The 19,805-nt window shown below is 39.9% G+C and overlaps 1 protein-coding gene across 1 annotated transcript in view; it reads left to right on the top strand.

The window, feature by feature from the left end:
* ZNRF2 (zinc and ring finger 2) overlaps positions 1-18,046 on the top strand; it is a 59,199-nt gene extending 41,153 nt beyond the window's left edge. Inside the window, exons 3-5 of the mRNA XM_041466519.1 lie at positions 10,132-10,237; positions 10,958-11,035; positions 12,160-18,046. Of these exons, the coding sequence (XP_041322453.1) occupies positions 10,132-10,237; positions 10,958-11,015 (164 nt within the window). The 3' untranslated portion in view covers positions 11,016-11,035; positions 12,160-18,046. The remainder of the gene's footprint in view (positions 1-10,131; positions 10,238-10,957; positions 11,036-12,159) is intronic.
* Positions 18,047-19,805: the final 1,759 nt, after the last annotated feature.

The following is a 19,805-nucleotide window of genomic DNA, read 5'->3' as shown; positions in this document are numbered from 1 at the left end:
ACAAATACTGGAGAAGTGTCTTTGGGAACGTTTGGTTTTTTAAACACATCTTTCACTTTAATCTTTTTGTGTTATTGTTGGTGAATGATCATGATTGCTGAGTACTGTTGGCATTTTACTTGTTTTTTATTTTACTTACTCATTTTAAAATTTAAAAGAAAGGTTTATTGATTTTTTTTTTGGGGGGGGTGGGGGTTTTCATCATCTTGCAATTCAATACCTACATACTCAGTATCTCACTGGGATAGTAATAACCTGTAGGTACCTGTTAGCACCAGAAATATTGTATCTCTATGCTTGCTGCAATCAATTATAATACTGGATAATGGGTTAGTGTAGAGTAGAAAAACTGAGATAACTTTGAAAACTCTGACTCAATATCTGATGTTATCAGAACGTTTGCATTCAGACATGTTTTGCATTCCATCTATATCACAAGGATAATTGCATTTAAAATAGGAATAGCTTGTAAAAAGCAGTCTGTCTGCTGCAAACAGAAAAGACAGACAAGTAAAAATTATGCAGTGATTTATATCCTTATCCTGTGTATGCATATTAACACCAGACATTGTGTTCATCTGGAGAAGGCTGATCCGAAGCCTGCTGGGAAAAGTACCTTCTAGGCCTAGCACCTGGCACTGGGGCTAATAAGCCAGACTTCATGCACACTGGCTTTTGGCACCAGTGCTTTCATTGTGTGTTGCTTGTTAATGCATCCTATCTTCCCTAAGAATAGTGTCTTAGTCACACACACCTGCTTCTTCTCCCCCCCTCCTGTTTTACCTTAGGCTCATAGTTTCATCTTTCATGCCATCTCCCTGTGCACTCATTTTGCATCAGATCAAACCAAACTCCTCTGCTTGCAATGAGTCAGTTACTTGGCCAATGTTAAAAGACTGGAAAAAAGATTTGGCAAAACTCTCATTGTGCTTCGGGCACCTATAGGAAGCCTGGAATAGGAACCTGAAAAAGGACAAAGTGAACAAAACATGGAATCAAATCCTTCATCCGACTTCAAAACAAGTCACCATTAAAGTAACCCATATTACCCAGACTAATAGGGTAACTTCATCTGAGCTGCTTCTTTTCATTCCCTCTCTCTGGCTCTGTTGTTCAGGGACACTTACTGCCCTACCCTTTCCTTCTGTGAAGTGTTCTAATGTGCTTGTTTTGTCTACCTTCTGTCATGTGAGAGTTCTCTCACACATTTCATTAGGTCAGTGTGTCCCCATCACACTCCTAGTTCCTTGCAGACCATGAAGAATGAAACATCTTATTTGAAAATCTTTGCAAAGCAATTTCTCTGGCTTCTGGCTGTAGTTTCAGTGATGGTGGACGGTTGAAGACTCGCCATTTGGAAAACTCTTCTCTGCAATCTTTTAGATCTTCTGTTGCATTGGGAATAAAATAAATTTAGTCACTTAAAAAAGCTGACAAAGCAAAAGGGATTTCCTAAACTCAGTGGGGATCTTTTTGAATGGCCACATCCACATCCTGCACTTGTGAGATCTTAACCAACTTAGATCTTTCCTTCAGCTTGATCAGTCAGTCATCTTCTGTTGTTTCCTCTGCCACATCCGTGCTCTGCCTTACCTGCTAAGTTTTTAGAACATTGTTGGTGATAGCATCTAGTCTCGATTTGCAAATGTTGCTCATTTTAACAGACTTACTGCATCTGAGTGAAGTCTTCCTTCTGACTGTAAAGTTATGGGAAGAGACCTGTTTCTACACAGTATTTCGAAGGAATTCTTCACTCTTCCCCTGACCACAGTGGTAGCTTTTCTTCATGAAATCATTAACTCAGATACCCAAGTGATTTACTACCAGAAGAAGCTTTTATAGATAAATATTCTTGGGGTTATATGCCTTGGTGGGGTTGGGGTTTTTTTTTGTTGTTTTGGTTAGTTGGTTGAGTGGTTGGGGTTTTTTTTTTTTTTGTGTATTTGGGTTTATGTAGGTTTGGTTTTGGGTTTTGATGTTTTTTTACCTTTGGTAAAGAAGTTAGCTGCTATGCAAGGCAAGCTGGAATTCAGGTCTCTCATTTTTCTTGAGTGTACCCTGCATGGTAACCCTGTCTGTTGCTTAAACGGAAACTGTATGGCTCACGCACCTTTGAACTGGATTTCTGGACTGCAGTTCCAAGTTTTCAATAGACGTAAGGTGATTTTTCATCTGTCATAGCAGTTTCTTAGTACTGGTATAGATTGGTGGATATGCATAAGCAGCACTTAAATATTTTGCTTTGTTTTACTCCTGAACAAACAAAAATGATAAAAGATCTGCATGTGTGGATCCCAGTCTTCAATTCTTTCCTGCCTGCTTCTTTCAAGTTACTTTCATCCCAGCTCTATTCTATCTCCAGCTCTCCGTAAAAAAGGAACCTCTCTAAATGCAGCAGACTCCGTCAGCAATACAATCTGGTTGCCTCTGGCTATTTAATCAACCACTCCTCCTTTTGTAGCATACTTGTGGTGTAAGATCCTTTTTGATGGTAAACTCAGCCTTGAGAAGTGTAAATCATTCTTCCCTGATGGAGCCAAGGAGGATGTATTCCCCAAGTGATCCTCTTTTTACACTGTTTCCTAAGGTATCTTGTTTTGCTGCAGTTTCATTTCTTGTGGGTTTGCCCCTTTACATGCTGCTTTTAACTCCCGACATTCAAGATTAACACTCAATAACCTGAGAGGTCATGTAGTGCTGGTGAAAACCCAAGAAAACAGCCTGAAGGCAGCTTCCTTATTCCATGTGCTGCAAGGAGCAGCTTTGTTTCAGCCAGCATGTGCTAGGGTACACCGTTCGTGGTGGGATTTCACAAGGGGCACAAGTTTGCCATGGCTGCATTCAAGACTTCTTCACCCAATCACCTTCTGAGAAGACAATATTTAGAAGTATTGTCCCCCAGAAGCAATGTTTCTGACAGGAGCGGGTAAGCCTTGGGACAAAATAGATCATGCCAAGGAAGACTCTTCAAAAACAAGGTACCCCTTGGGTCACTCAAAAAACAGATATATGTCAGTTTACTTGAAAGTGGGGACTCAGTATAAGATGGGTAAGGCTGGCAAAAAGTCTTTTTACATTATATTCTGGAGGACAAGACTGTTTATTTGTGGTTCATTTATGAACAGGTGCAGCTCTTTGGCCCATACCTAGACTAAAATTTCATGGTACTTACAAATGTGGTGAATGGAACTTATCTTTAGTAGTCAGTGCAACAGAATAATTTAGCTTGAGATTATTTAATGTCCAAAGGCATCTTAAACTGCAAGCAGACTGATTAAACAGTGGACAGACATTGGAAAAAACTTAAGCATACATTTTAGGGTCACAATCAGATAATTGTTTTGAGAGCAAATCTTGAATTACTGTGGAAAGGCATAGTCACTAGCAATAAATCTCATGATGGGAGGACAAGACATTTCATGGCCAGTTGGGCTAATAGGATTTATCTAGTATGAATACCTATTTCACCCCAACACTTTCTGTCAACAGTGTAAATATGGACTGAGAAAGCTGGTACACTGATAACAATAGCACAGGAATGGCTGTGGATGTGGATGCTTGGAAGTGAGGAGTTTTATTTCTCTGACTACTTGGCCTTTTTTGCAAAGTGTAGCTCTTCACTGGGAACCCTGAGGTGCAAACTTGACTTTGTCTGCAGGCAAGATACCTTAATTGCACATTGTATCAAGCCTGTGTTATTTATACTTGGGATTTAATTTCTGGTTTTTTTTCAGAACCATAACTTGTATTGGCACCCTGTGTCATATAGCTCCAGCTAGATCTCCCCTGTGGTCACTGAAGCTAAGTCTACAAAAGAGCTCAGTTTTTTTCAGTGTGCAAATCCTTCTGCCTTCTCTGTTAATTAACTACCTGGATACAATTCTATTTAGGTAAACTATCACTATGTAACATAGACTTTTTTACTCCTGCTCACTTAAATGTATTTCTATCACTACTGTTTCAGTTTTTATCTTTATCTCACCAGAAGTATTTTTTTCTCTACCATCGACCTGATGGTTATCTGCCTGAACAGGAAGCATCTAGCTATTTCTCAGAATTTACTAAGCTCAGAATGTCCCACAAAAATTTAAATCCAGTTCTTCAAATGTGGGTTAGCTAAGAAACAATGAAGCTTCTGCAGCCATCTCCTTCTATCTCAGCCTGGTGTTGCTACACAAGTATTGCCACTTAGGCCTAATTCTGCAAATTGTTTTCTTGTGTGACTTTCCCTTTGTGTTTTGCATGCTCCCTCCCCTTTACTTTTGTGTTTTAAGAAGAGGGAGCACCAAAGGCAGTAGGCAATGTGTGTGCAGGAAGTCCTTCCTGATGGATATCTGTTTGTACATAACTATCTCAGTCATGGACCAACACTGAGCAATGTGAGAGGGATGGGGAAAGCAAGGATAACACCTGGACTTTGAGTAGGAAATTGTAATGGGCTGCTATGTTGCAAGGGCTGAAGAGTGAGATGCTGAAAAATATCACCACACTCCCCAAGCCAGCAATTCATCAAGCTCTTTGTCAGTATTTGATGAAGTGTCACATTTGTTGTAGCTTGCTAGCTTGCTTTGGAGAGGTTTAGTTTTTGTATATTGTGGCTGGGAGAATATTTGTGGCTTGCTTAAGTTCTAGGTCTTACCTCATGAGTCATGTTTGGGATGATTGTATGCACAAAAAGTTACCACCTGTGCTTGTTTGATTAGCACAAGGGTATTGGGTTTTTTCAGCAACACAGAAGGGAATTTGGATTTAAGTAGTTCAGGGGAATTTGGATTTAAGTTATTTACATGCTCAACTATGTGGTGTTGTGAATCCTGAAAACTGCTTAGCTGTGGTGCAAGTTAAAATATTGTATGTTAAATATCTTCCCTTTTAAATTTGATCCAGAGGAGATGGCTTATACTAGAGCAAAAAGAAATCTTTCTAGTTAGGAACCCACTGCTTCTTCACTACGCTGCTGAGGGTAGTGAAGTTCCACTTCTGGCTGTGAAGGCACAATCTTCATAGGTGAACTAAGCTAATGGCTTCAGCTCTGCCTTGCTCAGTCTGCTGACTGACCCTGTAGCTGTGAAAGCTGAGTGGCAAAATAAACATCTGCAGTGACAACTGAATGATGTTCCTCCTGTTGGGAGCTCTGAGCACTTGAGAATCACCTTTCCTTCAGAGTGTCTTTCTGCCTCAACATTTGAGCAGCAGTAGATGGCTGACCTGGTCATCCAAGAATGATCCCTAGAGAATCAAGAGTATTCCTCTTGTGGCAGCCAGAATACTGAAGACCAGCTGTAATGTCAAAGAACTGCTGGCTCTCCTAGTGCTTCGGATGGACTGGGAAAGACAGGTTTTGCTTGCAGTCAATATCAGTTTGCAAAGCTCAGTCACTGAGCTACATGGGAGACCCACTTCCTGTGCATGATGGTTTTCTTTCCAGTCTAGTGTCTACTTCTCCCAAGGACATTAACCCCATATAAAAAGGCTGTCCATATTATTTGTATCAGATAGTTAAAAATATTTCTCTCTTCCTCCTTCCTCCAGTGCCTGCTGTGCAGCAGAAAATGAAATGAGATGATGGAGGGCAGGAGGAGTGGTAGAAAATCCAGGTCTAGAAAGAACACATTTTAGGGAAAATGAGTTTGAAGAGGAGGAAAGCATAGTAAGAAACAGCCAGAAAGAAACAGAGAGGGAGAAAACCAGATGTGACAGAAGCCATAAAGATTTAGTAAATGAAGTCAGTAACATTTAATAAGTGTGTAATCACATACATGCATGCTTACTGGCTGCTGAATAGTAAGGTTCCTGTGGAAACGTGTAGGTCCTTCTTGACTCTTTGTGGTATCAGCAAAGGTGATAACAGCAAAATGTAAATTCTGCAATATGGATGAATTCATGCTCTACATGTGAACAAATATATTGGTTTCTAGATGTATAGAGCTCTGCATACTCCATTCAAAAACCAGCAGAGACAGTCTCTAGTACTTTACTAAGACAATTTTAGTAATCAGCTTCAAAACAGATACATGGTAATATGTACTATTTAATAAAGTTTCATCAGTATTTTTAATGGCTGTTGTTTTACCAATTTTAGTGCCAATACTGTTCAAAAAGTGTGTTTCAATTAAGTTTCACCTGTGTTCCCGAAACAGTTGACCTTTGTGGTGTCCTTCGCTAGTAAGCTAGCTGTGATGGCAGCTTCCACGGACATTTAAGGTTTTAAATTTTAGAAAAAATACAGACATTTTGAAATATTGTCAATCTGAATTGGGTCAAGGTGTTTCTAACTTAGTGTTCTGTTTCCAGTGAATACCCAGAGAAGTAAAATAATGCAGCTATAAATTGATAGCTCCCAAAATATATTGACATCTCCATGATTTGTGGCTTCAAGTTTCTTGAGCCTAGGGCTATATTTGTATATATGCCTGTGTTTTAAAAGGCAAAGCAAAACGCATCAGAACAGATTTTAATTACCTTATCCAGAAGGTATGCATGCATACGCTTTTGCAGTCCTCAGTTTAAAGACAATTTAATCACAGATATTGCCTATAATCCTAATCATGGCTGAGTTAGTGACTTTCATAATTATTAGATGTCTTTTCAAAAGTTCTAAGAAAAGTTTTTAATTGGTAAAGTATTATGCCAGAATGCCTGTTTTTTAATCCTCTACTACTTATTTTGCTATAAATACAGAAATGTGTAGAATTTATTTTCCAGTAAAGATAAAAGCAGAAGTTTAGGAGGAAAAATTACTCACAACCCAAAGTTAAAACAGTAGTAGCCAGGGATAGAGGAGAAGAGGAAGAAGTATTTGAGCAGACTCAGGAGGGAAAATACTATGCTCTTTTGCAAGATTTCATCTTTGACACCAGTCTTGGGCTAGTGAGTACTTGCTCAAGTAGCTGGGAAGGTGGAGGAGTGTTTACCTCCTATTAGGGACAGTGCATGTGGATGTGAGGGTGTGGTATTTTTGTATGTACCCACATGTGGGTGAAATGGAAAAATGTGGCTTGTTTCCTCTTCCCACTTCCATTTAGGTAATACGCTGATATAAATGTTTTAATCATGACATTGATGAAGTTTTAAGGTGCTTTACTCCTTCTTTTGGTTTGTGTGTTTTGTTGTTGGTTTGGGTTTTTTAAGGGAAAAATTTTAAAATGAAATGTATGTGCTGAATCACTCTGCTGCAAGAAAAGGTCAAAACAAAAAAAACTCTTCAGACTGCAGTGGTTCTGTGCAAAATGATACACAGATTTTTCTGTAACAGATGTGTTTAAAAGTCATTGTTAAATGGCCCTTAAACTGACTTCTATCTGATACAAGCCAGTGTTGGTGTAGGAGAGTGTTGTATAAAACAAGTACAGAACAAATTCTGACCAGATGCAGGTCTGACCAGATGCAGGTCTAACCAGATTATTCTCTCCTTTTTCTTTGTCTGAGATTGATGATCCGAATCATCACCTAAAATGGTCAAAAGGTAGTCATATCTAAGGTGTCATAAGTCTGTGAAGGATTGGTTCTGCTGTCATCACTCTACATGTGTAATTAGTGATAAGGTAATTATATGGGTTTGGAGTATGGTAACGTGCAAGTTACACATGGGCATTTACAGCAGTTGTTTTTTTGCACTCATACGTTCAGTGTTTATGCACAAGAGCATTAGGTAGGATTCATGAGGTTTAGACAAGCAGGGAATGCTGATTCCTCATTATTCCCGAGGAAGAGGAGCATTGAGACCTGTTACCATAACCTCTCCTGCAGGAATGGCAGAGCTGTTCCATGTTTCTGAGGTCCAGTCTGTGCTAGACGTCATTCGCACCAGCTCCCTCTGGCATGACTGGCCAAAGCCCAGTGTGTGCCTGGTGCTTCATCCTAGTTCGAAAGCCTGGGGTGAAGCCAGGCAGGGCAGCAATCTGTTTGCCAGGGACTTGTGCAGTAGGGCCAGTACTGGCAAGAGGGAGAGTACAGGAATACTGGAGGGAAAATAAAAGGAGTGTCAGATTTACTGAATATACTTATGCCAGGGCTGGTGGGAGGTACAAATGTTTGAATTGGCATCATGCCCTAATGTTAGCCAAAAGGTGCAGAACCTTGTTAAATTGCTCAATGGGAGTTCAGACCCAAGCATTGTGCAGTCTGGGGAGCGCAGGATAAGCCAGACATGTACAACAGAGAACGATGGAAAAGCTGTTCACAGGAATGCTTTCTTTTATAAACTGTGTTTTTATCGGACAGCTTTTCAATTTCTCTTATCAAAGCTTGACTAAATGCTTCCCTCTTGAGAGTACTTGAGGGAGTGAGACTGGGATTTAATCCACTAGAGGTATCTTTGTCCCATTTTGGTTTGGGTAGCAGCTGCTGATCTGATAAAGGGACTCTGTGAAAAAAGTTACTTTTTTAAAATATGCTCTGTATGTATGATACATTCTTGAATTATTAATTATTAATGGTGCTTCCTGCCACCTAACTGTGAGAAGAGAACTGCTCACAGGAGTTCTTGTAAAGTTGTGCAAAGAGGTGGTCTAGGAGGATGAAGTCTGACAGCATCAGAGAAAGATTGATATCTCTCTAGCCAGACAGTGTCTGGAGAGTGTTTGCCTCCTGGTCAGATATTAGAATACCTTTGTATTAAAAAAACCCCAAACAACCAAATACCAAAATCCAACCTCAAGGAAGTATTTATCCTTAGCACCCTCTTCTGGGCAAGTTGACAGGTAAGAGTTCTTAAAATATTTTCTATTGTTTTAAATTACCTTGTCTCCCTAGTATCGCTAATGTTCTGAGAAGTTTACAGTTTCTGATTGAACAACAGAAGTTTACTGTGCATAAAATGTTTTAAAACATTTTAAAATTTTCTTTGTTGTGGTGGATGTATATTTTTATATTTTTGTTTTGAATATTTTTCTTTATAATAGTTCACTGCATGCTAGATATTTTTCACATCTCCATGAAGGTGCTACACACGTGGCATTATACAGGATTTTTAGCATATCCAGTGAATGTAGTGGAGACTGAAATAACCAGTGCTTTAGAAACCCAAGCACTTGCAAGACAGTTGACTGTCATTTAGTGGAAACAATGTAGACCTAATTTCCTTTTACTTTCTTGCTGCCATGGTAGCTTTCTAGTAGTCTGTCATTCTTTGTGTTTGGAATGCCAGTGGCGATGGAGCCACAGGAGAGAACAGCATAGAGCTGCTGGTTTCTCAGTCATAGCTGCAAAAAGTACTCTCCATAAGCAATCACTTGAGCGTACTTTTTGCAATGAAAAGGAAGCTTTTCTCATGAAACCGTGGAAACTTGAACATGTGGATTTACTTTGCCAAGCGTGCACCTTTCTGATCTGCCAGTTGGGTTGCTACATGGTCTCTAGTTGGGAGTGCCCTGTGGAGCGTGAGGTTGTGTCTAACAGGGACTTCTAATCTGCATCTGGCAAAGAAGACCTTATGTGATCTTCTGTTTGTGCTGACTGAATTCTGCATCCCACATTCTGGCTAATAGAAGTGTCCAAGAGAGAAGGTTTTTATTAAAAATAATATGTTTTCCCAGAAACTTCTTAGTGAAAGCCAACTCTTTTGCATTCCTAGTAATTTACTTTTTCCTCCTTTGCTCTCGGACTTGGTAATGCTGCAAAAAATTTAGTGTCTCCAGGACTCATTGGAGCTATACAGCAATGACCTTTCCTTCATGGAAATCTCACATTCCTACAGTTGGCAGTTTCATACTTTACACTGAGAAAAAGGTGGATGGGATGTAGAACATGCTAGTGTGGTGAGAAGTTGAAGGTGTGAAATATGAGTTACTAGCAAGGCTGGTGGAAGAAAGCCAGATGTATAGAAGAGAGATGAGTAGAAAAATCAAATGACAGGCTAAGTGTTTAGAAGCTAGGAAGAACTTTACCTGTTTTTTTACCTACAGTGCCTTGTCAGAGAAATGTTACATTCAGGCTTGAACTTAATTTCCACGTTGAAAACTGAGCATGGGTTCTCATCATTAATCTTCAGTCAGTTGGTGTGTCACTGATCCTTACCTTTCTGCAGGACAAAATACCTTCTTCTAGAGCTATCCTTGATGTTCTGAATAAAGAACATTTTGCTTGTAGTATTCTGGTTCTTAACCATTTCACTTTGTGCCCTTTCCTCAGAGGATGTGCTGAGTAAAGACGCTGGGGAGTGTGCAATATGCCTGGAAGAGCTGCAGCAAGGAGATACTATAGCACGGCTGCCTTGCCTCTGCATATATCATAAAGGGCAAGTATTCCTTAGGATGGATGTAAAATTCCACAAGGTTGCATTTATGGGGTAACTCTTCTTAAGGGGTGCTTAAAGAAGTGCTTAAACTTAGTTGCTTTTTTTGCATTTAAAAGTAACAAAGAAACAGCAGTAGCAGTCTTAAAGATGTTTTTCAAATGACATCTTTCTCCATCTCTACCAAATGTATTTGAAGTTAATTTTCCCTGCTACAGGCTTCTCATTCTTGTAAAATCATCTGGATGGGAAAGGAATGTGTATCATGGCTGAGGAGCTTAGGTCATGTGGGCTTAAGTTTTGTCAAATGCTAATAGAGTTGGCCAGGGAGAGGAGAGAATGGTTTTTTAACCTGTTTCATATTTTTTTTTCATAAGTGTCTGTACTTTACAGAGAGTAAAATGTCAATGAATGACATAAGCAAGATGATAACCTTAGTAGCTAATTAACCGGTGTATAAAATCTGTAATTTGTAAAATGCTTCCTTAGAAAATTTTAACACTTAAGAAATTTAGGTTTTCAACAGTGCTTAGTGCCCAAATATTACTGTGGTATGGGGTTATTAGTTTTTCCAGTGATGTGTGTATATGCATATACTTCTTTGTATAATATAAAATTCTACTAGTCATTGAAATGGAGAAACCAATTTATATTCATATCCTACTGCTAAATATTACTGGTATTCATGTCAATTGTTCCCATTTTTTGTCTTGTATCCAACAGCTGCATAGATGAATGGTTTGAAGTAAATAGATCTTGCCCTGAACATCCATCAGATTAAGACAAGATTCATATTTTTAGGTAATGTTTATTTATGTTCCAACAATAAATATCTTGATTACCTGAAATAACTGTACTATTTCTTTTTAACTGTGAATTTACTACTGTGTCTCAGAACTACAATATTAATCAGTAAGGATTGATGTGTATTGCAATATAAGCATAAGGTTTCTACATCCTTGCATGGCGTGCTCTTTCCAGTTTTAGTACTGCAAAGTGGCAAGTCAGTGTCAAGAAACCTTTAGCATTACCTTTCTAAGAGTATTTTTCTATAGAAATGAAACAAAATTAAAATAATACAATTGTGTCATTTTGGACTGTTCCGTGAGTACTGGCATGTATTTCTGACAGAAGGCTTTTGGAATCATACAAAAAGGTTGAAGCTAGGTATTTTCAAAACTACCTTAATGTTAATGCATTCCAGAATGTTTAAAGCATATAAATAAATAAAAAATGTGGACATGTTTCTATCCCATCTCACAGAAGTTCACATTTTTCCAGCTTATGTTTTGTGTTAATGGTTGCAGATCTGCAGTCTGTGTTAAAAGTTTAAAGGATAGTTTTATTCTTTAGTTGACTGACTCAGAAACTTTATCTTACATTAAATAATTGCCCCTAAGCATTGCAAAGCACACCAACAATCATAATTCTTAGAGAAACAGAGATATCTGAAATCCTATCTGGTAGCTGAGAGTTTGGTTTTGTTGTTCTGATGGAAATTTAAAAAAAAAATCTGAAGTATTCATGACTAGCATTTATTCGTGCATTTGTTTCATGTTGCTTCATGTGTCTGTGTTGTAGGGGTAGCAAAGAAAACCTCAAGGAAGATATCCTGCTACTGAGATAATTGTTTTAATCTCAGGGCAGTGTTAGCCAAAATTAATAACCAAACACATTTCCTATATTTCCTATATCCCCACTCTCTGGTTGTGGCAGAAGTCTGCACGCTGTTCATGAACACCTCTGTCTCTGTACATGCTCATGGCTGTCCAGCCTCATGTTAAATTCTATTTGCTTTTTCCACAGCGGGGATGGTGATAACTGGGGACTTAAGAAAAAAGAGGAAGGAAAACTCAGTTGTGCTGATGCTGTTTGAATGGTTTCTGTACTGAAATAATGGTATTTTGTGCTCTCTTTTCCAACAGCTGCTTCCACTGATCAGAAAACATAGGAGATGTGAGGTTCTCTTGCTGAACACAGCGTGCCTGGCTTGAGACTTAGTTCTTTGTGGCTGAAAAAGGCAAAGATGGACAGTGACACGGAGAAAGCATTGCAGACACCGTTACTTGACAGTAGTGCTCAGTATACCAAACACTCATGCAAAGGACACACAGGGATTTTGAAAATGCTGCACATCCTGTAACAATCGACTCCCCAGAGACATTACTGACACTGTTTTGTATTGAAGGCCAAAGTTCCAAATTTCAGCCTAACTTCTGGTTCTGTGAAGAAGCGAGTTATTGGACATGTTTCCTACTGCCTCCAGTGGAAGCGGAGACGTTCAATACGTGCTCTCTGAGACCCTTGCAGGGGGACGGCCCCAGATTGGAGTGGGAACGTTGTCACCTTCTCGTTGGCTGAAGAACAGTAAATGGCAAACTAAATAAAATCTAACAGTGTGACCTTAATTTACTGAATTCACACCCTGTTTTACGTTCTTCACTTTTTTCAAGAACAGAAAACATAACCCGCTCTGTGTAGGAATACTGTATTTCAAAGTTTTGTAACTAAACCTTTGTCACAATGCAGTCCAAAGAGTAAAACCAAGACAGGTAACTAATTTATATTGATCAAGCTATAGAGATTGTTGAAATCTGCACACTGTATTGCTATTTAAGTAACTAAAACGTCTCTTTTATTGCTTATGAGTCAAAACGACAGAAAGAAATGCAGCAAAGCAAATCTTACAGCTATGCAACTTTTTTTAAAATAGGAAAAAGAAATGAATTACCAATTTTAAGTGCTGCCAGTTAAGGTAATTTGTTTAACGGGTATTTTTTTAAAGATGTTTCAGGTAATTATTTTATTGTACTACTCTCATCTCCAGGCTGCCTCCTGAGGTGTAAATGAATAACTGCAAGTGTGGGCACAGGGAGAGGTTTTTATAGGCATGGGCGAGATTACATCGAGGTGGGATTTGTGTTTATTTTTCAAACATGCGCAAGTTCACGTTTCCTTGTTTGAATGTGTTTTTTGGTCGCAGGATCTGTAATACATTGCATCTAAACCCTTGGTGTCTTCATGTGGAGACCAGCATTTGACAGTGTGGTCTTTTGTTTAGTTTGGGTTTTTTCCTTTCTTTTTTTTTTTAAATTAATCTGTATTTGTTTAATTTATTATTATTTTACTGTATTATATTGGTATATCAGAGCTCCACAAAACATAGGATGTCTCTGGGTGGGTACACCGAGTAAAGCTGTGGATATGTATTAGTTCCCACAAAGTATCACAGTTAAAATAAATAATTTTTTTTTAAAAAGACAATGAACTGGAACAGATATCAGGGTTTAGAAGCATACTTTTTATATCGAGAATTAATTGTAGTAGTTTCTGAATTTCACAACACAGGGAAGAGTTTATGAATATTTATTAGCAACAGTATTCTTAGTGAGTTTCAATAGTTAAAATAAGTTGCACAACACTTCAGACTTTTTTTCTTGTACCTAAATAATTCTGGTTGGGTTTTTATTTTTTTTCTTTGTTTTGTTTGTTTGTTTTGTTTAAGTACACATTTCTCTCTGTTGCTGCTGTGATTTATATCAAAAAGGGCAAAGAATAGGAGCAACTACTGCTATCTGGAGAAGAAGTGCAGTTCATGTTCCTAAACTCTCCTATCTTGCTTGAAGAGCAGTTCTTCCCTGGATAACATTTTCTCCTGAATGTTGCTCTGTAAAATGCCTTTGTTACGCTGCAAATCTAAAGGAGTCCAAACTAGATAATTGTCATAATTGACCGTGCAGTTTCTATACTTTTGGGCTTGCATCACTGGTTTCAGCTGAACCTGTAAGCTATGGGGCCCTGTTGAGTTCTCTTTTTCAGTGGGAGCAGAATCATTTTGTCACACGTTCGATTCTGTAGTCACATCAAATGTACAGTCATTCCCTGTACAGAGTCCTTTTTCAACGAGAATATTTGTGTTGCCTTGTATTATCTTGGGGAGGGAGGGAGGGGATGAGGAATTACAGCACCTGTGATACTCAAATAGTGGTGTTGCCTGCAGGCCCATTTTCTCAATGTTTTAAACTCCTGATATCGTCTGAAAGTAAAACTTTTCCATTTGCATTGGTTTAATGTTTACGGCTGGCTTCATGCCTGCAGAAACTCACCTGTAGTCATGTAAAGGGGGTAGGTCAGTGTTTTGATGTCCTGTGCTCTGAGGTCATAGATAGTCTTTGGCTTGAGGGTTAAGTACATAAATACAAGAAAGATAAATCTGTGTACAACTTGAGCTCAGTTTTGGTAGTTCATACTTCTAGTTCACTTATTGTTTCCTCAAAACCCTTCATCTTCTGTATTCAGATGGAAGTAGCTGATTTAAAGACCCAGCAGTTAGGGCTATTGTCCCACGTTTAGGAACAGTGTTGGAAAAGCAGGTCACTAGCCATCGCACTGGTGATGCTTTTGTAGGCAAGAGTCCATTGCTGCTTCCATCAACACAGTAGAGGAGCAATTCCTTGGATTATTTGAGGAACTGATACAAGGTCAGCTTTAGTTTGATGTTCTTGGCATCCATAAATCTCTTCTGAAAGACAATGGGAGGCTTTCTTGTATCAAAGCCTGAAACATTGACCAAGGCTGGAATGACCCTGGAAGCATGAGAGTGATGCTTGGGTTTGAAAACACCAGTGGAAACTCACCTAGATAAGCTTTCTGTCACCATCAGCTGGTGATGACCATGCTGTAGGCACAGCTCTAGTCACAGACAACACCTTCATTTTGAAAATGTCCTCACAGGGGTGTCAACTCATTGTGCTTCAGAAGGGAAAAATAAACACCAAACAAGTCCTGTGTCTCAAACAAGGAACACCACACTTCTCCACAAGAAGCAATAACTTCAATTTCGGTGCGATATGCTTCTTTGCCTGTAAATATCTTGAAATTGCCAATTCTGTGCTGTTTCAGAGTATTTTCTGTCATCTGGCCTGTATCTTCCCTAAATATGTAAGGGTGTGAAATAATTCCCATACTCAGGTCTGCCATAAACATGCTGCTTGCCAGCAGGGGAAGAGTAGATTTGACACTGTCTTGAAATGTGCGATTTTTCTGAACTTGTAACATACCCATGTCTCTTCAGTAGCAGCTCGTGTTTCGAAGTTCATAGTGGAGGTGGCTGTGAGCTGGTTTGTGTTTAACCATACCCCATACAATAACAAGGGAGTCAAGATTGTTGTCAGCACAGGGCACCCTTTGTCCTGGCTCTTACAATTCAGTATATCTATAATAATGCTTCCCTTTGGGAGAAGGTATCTCATTTTCTCTCAGTGTGTACAGCAATGAATTCAGTGGGATGTGAAAGCAAAAATACCAAGCGCACCACAAATTATTGGTATTTTATTTTTGGGAGGGATAAAGCCAAAAACAGATGGTCTTATTTGTAGTCAGGTTAGCTGTCATAATCAAGGGTAAGTGTACTGGGGTATTTTGGAATGGAAAATGTATAGGCAATGTACAAAAATGTGGGTGGATGCTTGTGACCTTGGTTTTTTCCCTGCTTCCCCCCTTATGATGTAAAAGGGGTTTATGACTGAAACTCAAGATTTGTACATTTATCCTACTTCTTAATTTTAGGAGCACTGGGTTTTTAATTAAGCCTTGCTGAAAGACTGGAGAGCTGGTAGAACAGACTCCCAGGAAACTAAAATCTCAGCAAATATGGGAAAGATAATTTCTATTCAGAAATGTGGATCTTTGGTGTTTCTGGAGGGATATGTCTAATACGTGAGATGTGCTTAAGAACGCCTTTAGTGCGCTGCCTTTTCTGCGTGAGGGCTTTAGAAACTTGCTCCATTTCTTCCGTGTTCCACCAAAAGCAAGGAACTTGGCACTTGAATGTTACTGTTCTCTCTTTGTAAATGGTGGCAAAACACGTTGGTTTTGATACAGGCAGTGATCCCTCTGAGTTTCTTGTGGCTTTTAGCTGCTTTCCTGTATTGAAGGAATATTTGTGTGCAAATTTGGTACTAATTCTGCTGTGCAGGTGGGATTTTCCTGCTGAGAGACTACCACACACCTGGGAGTGCAGAAGTGCTACTATGGGATCTTCCAGCTCACCTTTACTAGTGGAAGATTATCTCTTTTTTTGATGAGTGCTATATTTGATGATTACTTTCCACCCTTCCAAGCTTAGAAGTCATTTTATATCAATTTCTCCTCCGTCTTGCTGAAGATGAGATATATGTTAGGCCATATTCCCATATCAATAGGCTTTCCATTGGCATCAGTAGAAGTGATGTAAGAGGTTGTAACTGTAAGAAAAGGCTTCTTATGGATTTCCTACAATCCAGCCAAATGTGGGGTTTTCTTCATGCAGCTCCTACCACTTAACTTTTTGTCATTCAAAACACTCTGTGTGAGAAATTCACAACAGAACTATGTCCAGGATTTGTTTCCTGAATGAAAAATCTGTGATGTCTCTGTTTCTCCACATAAGTAGCCTGCTTCTAAAAATCAGGTTGGAGATGGTTTAATCTGTTGGGGGTTAGAAAAACCAACCTAGTGCATACTCTCAAATTACATTTGGTTATCTTACTCCACAATTATGGGCTGGCTTTCCAAGCTGCTTGTGTTCTGTAAAGTCATGTCTCAATTAGTACATCAGAGCTGATGATGGGATAAGCTGTAAAATGACCTCACTGTGGAGCATTATTAGTTGTTGAAGACTTGCTCAGGTAAACCACCATAGGAATATCCTGTACCTGAAAAAGGAGTATCCTGCACCATAGGAATATCCTGCACCTGAAAAAGGGTGGACTTGGTTTTGTCTTGGATCTAATAAGTTGCCAGTGTACAAGAATTAGAAGGCAGCCAGCCCACTCACTGATCTTTCTGGCAGCTTTTAATCTATGTGTGTTTGTTTGAGAGACTTTTGCCCTTGGGTGTGCTTTGGCAAAGATTTTGCAACGATAAATAGGATTTGCTCGATTTTGGCAGAGTTCCAAGTGTAAGTAACCCGACGTTGCAAAAACATAATCTGTTGCTGAATCCTGTTCCTCTTGTTTTCCCTCAAATCTGTCCCTTTTAATGCTGATATGTTATATTTCATAGTAAACACTTCTCAACACAACTGGTCACAAGCTCTCAAGGTGTGAAATTCTAAGAGGAAGAGACATCAAAGCTTGGTTCTATGCTCTTGTGTATATTAAGATGAAGCTGAAATATTCGTTACCATACAGTGAAGAATTCTTCCCTAGCTGATATTGCCAAAGCACTATAACTTTCAAGGAAGAAGGGAGGTGGCTTAGCTGTAGAGGGGATGCTTTAATGAATTACTTAAAAACTACTTGTAAGAAATTTTAAGAGCTGCAGTGTGGCACTGAATGAGTGGTGATCCAGCGTTAACCTTTATCCCTTGATTACAAATCTCATTCTGGCTCTTCCCACCCTTTGGCAGATACCTGCTGGTAGGGAGCAGAGTGTGTACTCTCTTTTTTTGTATGCCTCTTCCTAGAGAGCTAACCTTGCCCACAGTGAGTTAGAGGGAGGTCCATGCTAGCTTCTGAAATGCCACCTGTATGTGCAGTGGTAATGGACAAGATATCTTCCTTCATTACCCGGAGCAGAAATTGGAATGTAATTTGCAATGTCTAATGTAAATGTAAAATATATTTGTTTGTTTTGTTGTTTTGTTTGGTTTTTTTAATTGAGCAGTATGATTGCAAGTTGACTTAAGTTGTTCTAAGGTACTCTTTTCAGTGGTTTGCCAGTACATAATCACGAATGAAAATATTTTTTTATTGATTTTTAGGTTGTATGTTTAACATTCCATTCATGTAAAATATGTACAAATATATGTAATAAATCTTTTGAAGCACAGTTTTCCTCACACTTCCAGGTGATTTTTTTTTTTTTTTTGAAGTATTGGTGAAAGAGGCATTGCTGTGGGACAGAATTTCTGTATGTCTGTGCTGCAGTCTGAGCTGGAGCAGAGGAAGGAAAAGCATAGTGTAGAGTCACAGCCAGAAAAGCAGCTTGGCATCTCACCTGTCTGCAGTCTCCAGGTGGGAGTGCAACCCTCCGGGCCAGCCTCTGGCCCCTCTGAGTCCCTCTCACTCTTTACTTGTCCCACAAGCAGTGATGTGACAGGCTTGTATCCCTCTGGCCAGGGAAGGTCTCAGCAGACAAGAGCTGATGTAGCTGCTCTTTTGTGGGGGTGGCTGGAGGTGAGATGTCTCTGGTTAATGCTTCCTCTGTAGATCTTCAGCAGACATGATGGCCTTCAAGGTTAGCATAAATTAGAGCTGCCAGGTCAGCAGGTAGGGAAACTCATGGGTGGTTTCCAAAGGAAAAAAAAAAGGAATATGGGGCAAAGATGGTAGCAAACAGTCCTTTCTCATCACCTGGAGTCTGGGAAACCCCACCAGATGATCAAGGTAACTTAATAGCTGCTCTTTGCTTCAGTTTCCTCAAACCCAAATACCAGTTTAGCTTCCTTCCAAAACACTTCATGGTTGCCTCTTTAAAACTAATTCCCTGACAGCATACCTGTGGCTGGGCAGTGCATGGATTTCTTTGTCCCGGATGGTTCCCAGCACTCTGGTCTGTCCCTGAACAGTTGGAAGGAGGCTACTATAACAGGCTCCTGCAGAGACATGTTGCTGGAGGAGGGAATTTCTGCCCAGAGCCACTAAATTTTTCTCCAGTGGAGCATCCTGACAAGAGCAGAGCACTGTGATGCTGGCTACCTGGAAACTTTCTCCTGGGGCAGTGGCTGCAGCTCTGCAAGTCAGGTCACCTGCAGCAGGTAGCTGTGCATGTGAGAGACCTGGCTGGCTGTGTTACCTCTCCAAACCTTCCTGCCTGGCCTGGCAGCAGCTGAGGAGCTGTAGCCCTCGTGCTGAATGTAAAGTGAGATGAGGACAGGAGCACAGATGAGCCGTGTGGTTTCGGATAGTGTACAGGGTAAGTCTGCTGCGGGGAAGGTGTGATTTTACACCTCTCCCCCTACACCAGTTGGGAGTGGAGCTGTGGGTGTTCTGAGTAAAACCAAGTGCATTTCACCAAGGTTATGTGGAGGATGTGGGGGAAAACGAAAGGAGTTCACTCTCCAGGCAGGAGATGCTTCTTGGGTGCTGCTCCCAGCCAGGGTAATTTGTGCAGGTTGATGGAATGTGATCCACGGATTTACGGCACAGATTCCCCCACAGCTGTGCTCACATCCTTGCTCCACTTTTGCGATAAGCCTTTTGGTGTGGCTGGGGGCAGCTGAACCCATTGCTGAAGCACAGTGACAACTGGACCATCACAATTCCCTCTGTGGGAGATGATAGTTCTAATGCATGAATTATTCAAGTCTGTACCCAGAAACAGTTGGATGCTAAGTGAGGAACATGTTCCTATCATTTGTTAGAGTAACTCTCTTTCCACCATCCCTCCCCACTTCCCCAGCTGCTCCTCCCAGTCGCCTTCTGGAAAGCCTTAACTGCCAGTCAGTTCTGTGTTTTCCTCCTCAGTCCTGAGCTGTGTTATGGAAGCAATCGATAACTAGTTAGAGCAGAGTTTGGCTTTGCATCAGAAAAATCTGCTGGAAATCATTCCAGTTCAGTAGGTACAGGATTTCACGTGTGAAATTTAA

This window comes from Pyrgilauda ruficollis, unplaced genomic scaffold, assembly GCF_017590135.1.
Source record: "Pyrgilauda ruficollis isolate IOZ18807 unplaced genomic scaffold, ASM1759013v1 scaffold2, whole genome shotgun sequence".
Lineage (NCBI taxonomy): Eukaryota > Metazoa > Chordata > Aves > Passeriformes > Passeridae > Pyrgilauda > Pyrgilauda ruficollis.
Note: the sequence above shows the minus strand (reverse complement) of the source record. Positions and strands in the feature narration are given on the sequence as shown.